The following is a 5043-nucleotide window of genomic DNA, read 5'->3' as shown; positions in this document are numbered from 1 at the left end:
GGTCTGCAGTATCCTATTAACGATCAACTTGTCATATACCGAATTAGAAAGCTTCCAAGAGGAAAACCAAGGGTTGTTCATTTTAATCGATTGAGCAAATACGAGGAAACCGACAACGTGGATGTTTGTAAAGTTAAATCGGTGCAAAAGAGGATGACATTTCGGCAAAGTTGCAACTTCCAAGGAGTCCAAGTTTGTTGTTACGAGAGTAAAGCAGCAAGATCTTTTCAAGACATCTATCGATTACGCCTTGGCTTATTGTGTGGCGGAAGGCCTACGAATGTCCAAAGGAATTGCTTATACGTTTAAAAAGAGGTTTGGACAAGTCGAAAAGCTAAGAAAGCAGGGCGGAAGTGTTAAAGATGTTTTATATTTGAGAAGTAAGAGCGAAAATGAACATACTAGGAATTTCTTTTACCTGTTAACGAAGCATTCTTCTCATGACAAGCCAACTTATCAAAGAGTGTGGAAATGCCTAATAAAATTAAAGAACATCCTGTTGGCCAAGAAAATTACTCAAATAGCAATTCCTAAATTGGCATGTAGTTTAGATGGGTTGGACTGGAAAACCGTCAGAAACATGCTCAAAACCGTCTTCGAAAACAGTGGCAACGAGATCCTACTAAGCTGCTAGCAACCTAGAGGGAGCATCAATTACAAAACTGTGAACTGCTATTTCTACATGAAAGAATACTGTAGAAATGGCTCATCATGTTCATATCGCCACCCTTGGAGAAGCAATTTTACTTTTCGGGACGAAATGTCATTAAGGAAGGAACAATGTAACGAGTCGCAAGAGATGAATCGTAAGTAATAAGTATAAATATTTTTATATAGAATTGTCTCAAAACTTAGGTGACTGTTGGTATAAATTTCCTCAGGTGAGTGCCACCCATAATACGAAAACTGGACTAAAAAAATTAGTGTAATTTAACATTTGTACTAATTACATAACACAGACAATATATTCAATTGCATGAATACTATTGTAGTTTACATGAATGAATATAAAATTATTTAATAGTAATTAGCTTAACTTCAAAGTGAAATATGTTTTGTTAAAGTTAAATATTTAAATATAATTATTACCAGTTTTTAAATTAAGTAATTAAACAGAAACATATTTTTTAACTTTGTTTTTTGTGTTTGAAATGTATGTTAAAGAACATATTCTTGTCATATACATATAAAGAAAAGGTTACTAACCTTCAATAATTCATCTCGTACCTTGCATAAATTGCAAAAACAGCATTATGGCATCGCGTCTAGAAATGATTTTTTTAAACCTCCATTGCCATCGTCACCTAAAATTATTACCAATTTTACATATTCAAATTGATAAATTAATATGAACCAAAACAATTTATATTACGCTGAATCTCTCCATATTCTTAATTTAGGGCGCCAAAAGACTTTCAGATGGGGTGCCTTCGAAGAAACCACAACTTTTAGACACTAAAGTTCTATGCACCAACACGTGGTCCTTGGTTTTCCTCAGTTTCAAACTACAGTACATAAATTAGAATGTAAACAAAAAATACACAAACAGGAACACTTACCGTCACCAGGACAAATGTAGCACACGTTATAGAATCAGTATCCCTGGGGATGACGAAGAAAAACCTGGAAAATTAACCAACCACCTCGTGGTTGTCCCACTAGCAACTTTGTACACACTTTGTTTCCGGAATGGCCACACTGGTGACACTCGCAGAACACCCACATAGAAAAACTAAAAAGTACCAACCTAATGTTATAAACAAGAAACATTACTGAGCACGACTTCGCGATGGGGTCATGTTGCCACGTTGAACACGGTGTTGCCATTTCTTATAGATTACAGATATCTTTTTGTCCATTTGTCACTTTATAAAGGGTGGGAAACTGTCTACTTAAAATTTATATTAAAAGACTATAGGTTACGTTTTTCTGATATAAAAATAAAATAATTAAATATTTTGCATAAATTTTATTATATATTCATGATAAAAACAAAAAAATGAAAAAAAAAACACTATACAGTATCAAAAATGATGAACGTGTCTACTCGCGTATTGAGACGGAACATCAATACCCCTTTGTAAACAAAAAAGAAAGATATACATGCAATTATGTGGGCGGGCCGGACTGACTGGAGGGGATCATTTGGTTTTGCTGCGTTTAGCATGCGGTTCGTCTCCGCAGACGAGTCGGTGTCTTTTAACACTTTATTTAATTATTTTTATTTTTTTTACTTATGCATTTATTTATTTTATTTAATTTTTGGGATACATTTTTATTTTGAAAAAAGAACTTTATTTTTAGAATACTTATTTTTGTTTTTAATATCGCATATGGAGAGTTACTAATTGCATTCGCAAAGATTAATTTATATTGTGCGCAAGCGCGCACTAGCACGGCCATTGTCTCTGAGAGTGGGGATTCCTACTACCGGGCAAAATTTTTCTCTCTTTGTCGTGCATCCATCTCTTACAACATCCAGACACGAAGAGCATTTTTGGCACTGTATATACATACATAATACATCAAATAAATACTTAAGGGTGCATCACTTCGTTACTTATCTAAACTAATCTATACATATAAATAAAATTGAAGTGTCTGTTTGTAATATTGGAATAACCGTTTTTTACTACATACATATGAATAAAAATACGGTACATACACCAAAGTAACATTTTTTACAATTTTTGTCTATCTGTCTGTCTGTTTGTTTCGGCTAATCTCTGAAATGGCTGGACCGATTTTGACGGGACTTTTATTGGCAGGTAGCTGATGTAATAAGGAGTAACTTAGGCTACTTTTATTTTAGAAAAATTCTTTTACTTTAGAAAAATAAAGTAATGTTATCCAAGTACTGTCCAGTACCACGCACAGTTCACGCGCATGCCACCACTGGGCCGTACCGTCAGGTGCCTCCCACACTTCTCCCACCAACGATTGATTGATAGTTTGGTTTAATTAATAGGTATCTTTTATCCTTCCATCTTATCTTAATTCAAAATATTTTGTTACACTTTTATTGCTTTCCTTTTTTACCTTTAAGTAATAATTATAAATAATTATAAATAATTATAAATTAAGTACATTTGTGTTCAATATTCAGATTTACAATGAAATTGATAAATTATTTATAGGTTATTTTATTTAGTTAGTAACGTAGATAGTTGTTTTTTTGTAATACTTAGTTACGCCTAAAAGAAAGTCAAATCTGTCTAAAAACATGAGAAAGGTCAAAAGCCAAAGATTGCGACGTGAAAATGAATCTGAACAACATAGGGAAAGTCGTCTTACAAATTGCAGATTACGGATGTCCATGTGTAGGTCGAATGAGAGTAGTTCTGAGAGGAATGAATGATTACAATTAGATAGAATGCGTCATTCATTGTTAAGGGCTCAAGAATTTTTGGAATCTCGAGATCACCGTCTAGAAAACGGTCGTACTCAACACGCTATCGAACGAAGTCGCAAGTACAGCTAGTAACAAATAAATATAAGAAAAAACAGAAACAAAAGAAATAAAAATATGAAACTGAATGATTTAAAATTAACTTAAACACTTTGCAAAAAGGTTTTTTTTTTTTTTTTTTGGGGACAGAGAGGGGAAAGTGTAAACCCCCCTCCGGGCACCGATCCGGAGATCATAACCAATTGGAAACCATATGTGCTAGCACATATGGGGGAAAGGGCGTGTATATACATACACGGGTGAAGTTGAACCAGAAGACGGGACTGACAAAGATGCCAGCCCCCTGTCAACTGCAAAAAGGTTTTTTTTTTTTTTTTTTCTGGGGACAGAGAGGGGAAAGTGTAAACCCCCCTCCGGGCACCGATCCGGAGATCATAACCAATTGGAAACCATATGTGCTAGCACATATGGGGGAAAGGGCGTGTATATACCATACACGGGTGAAGTTGAACCAGAAGACGGGACTGACAAAGATGCCAGCCCCCTGTCAACTGGTTCCCGGAAGAACAAGTCCAATCTGAGGAAGGTCCTAGAACCTCCCTGGGTGAGGATTGGGCTTGCAGTTGATCCGTCGGCCTCCCGCCACCACTGGCTTGTGGAGCGGGACTGCCCGAGAGATGTCTTGCAAAAAGGTTGAACTTAACGAATATTATAACAATGATTTGATAAACAGTAAGTGACTTAAGTCCCTTAAGAAACAGAATGTCTCCAACCAACCTACTTCAATTAAACAGATGAACTAAACAGCATTGTTGCCAAACTAATTTAAAAGTTTTTTCCTATAAGAAATCCTAATCTAAATAATAATGTATTTGGTCCAAAAAACTTAACGCAATTCAAAATAATATACAATACATTATTTCAATACAATTACAATTCTGATATTTTTGGAAAAAGAATTGTATATTTTCAATAATGTAAAAATCATTTCATTTACTAAATTTATTAATATTGAAAAAACATGAATGAAAAGATCAGGTAATATTGCAGAATCCGCGACTCTAAGGAATACTTTTAGCGCATGCGTCAACTTGATTTGAAATCATCTGTTTCGGAGATTTTAGACAGCATAGTTGCCAGATCTCATTTTTAACAAAATATGTAGAGAAAATTATTATTTATGTGGTTGAAATCTAAAAGAGATAAAATTCGGCTAATCACTTTATTAAATAGTATATTCATTTATTATTTACTCTATCTTTGGTAGTTTAACTATCTAATTAAAAGTTCTTTATTAAATATTTAAATTTACAAAGGGGAATGAATAATTTTTATAAAAAATAATACATTAATATAAAATTAACAAAAAAAAATATATATATTTATATATTTTATAATAAACAACAAAATCAATTAAAACAAAAAAAAATCTATTCCACTGGATATTGCTCCCTGATACAATTTAAAATGTTTGTAAACGTATTATGATTTTTAAATTTATTTCTTCATATGAATTAGTGGAGGTACGTTGGAAATAGATCTTCCGAGGAACAGCCATGGTCTATATAACTTTTATACTATAAATTGCACAATGCAAATATAGTATAAAATTATTAATAAATTGGGAATAAGTT

The 5043-nt window shown here is 33.3% G+C and overlaps 1 protein-coding gene and 1 long non-coding RNA gene across 2 annotated transcripts; one reads left to right on the top strand and one right to left on the bottom strand.

The window, feature by feature from the left end:
* The first annotated feature begins 280 nt into the window (after positions 1-280).
* On the top strand, positions 281-634 carry LOC126265931 (ADP-ribose glycohydrolase OARD1-like). The gene has a single exon (XM_049968852.1). It carries the CDS (start codon positions 281-283, stop codon positions 632-634), a length of 354 nt encoding a protein of 117 aa, XP_049824809.1.
* Positions 635-912: 278 nt separating this feature from the next.
* On the bottom strand, positions 913-1706 carry LOC126266061 (uncharacterized). Its single transcript, XR_007548537.1, has 3 exons — positions 1560-1706; positions 1373-1505; positions 913-1304 (listed from the first exon to the last, which is right to left on the bottom strand). It is a non-coding gene; the product is annotated as an uncharacterized LOC126266061 (long non-coding RNA).
* Positions 1707-5043: the final 3337 nt, after the last annotated feature.

This window comes from Aethina tumida, chromosome 6 (assembly GCF_024364675.1).
Source record: "Aethina tumida isolate Nest 87 chromosome 6, icAetTumi1.1, whole genome shotgun sequence".
NCBI lineage: Eukaryota > Metazoa > Arthropoda > Insecta > Coleoptera > Nitidulidae > Aethina > Aethina tumida.
This window is presented reverse-complemented; position numbering and strand designations above follow the sequence as displayed.

What these genes read in the sequence shown, in the direction of transcription:
- LOC126265931 (XM_049968852.1), top strand. Translation starts at nt 281, where the DNA reads ATGTCCAAAGGAATTGCTTATACGTTTAAAAAGAGGTTTGGACAAGTC.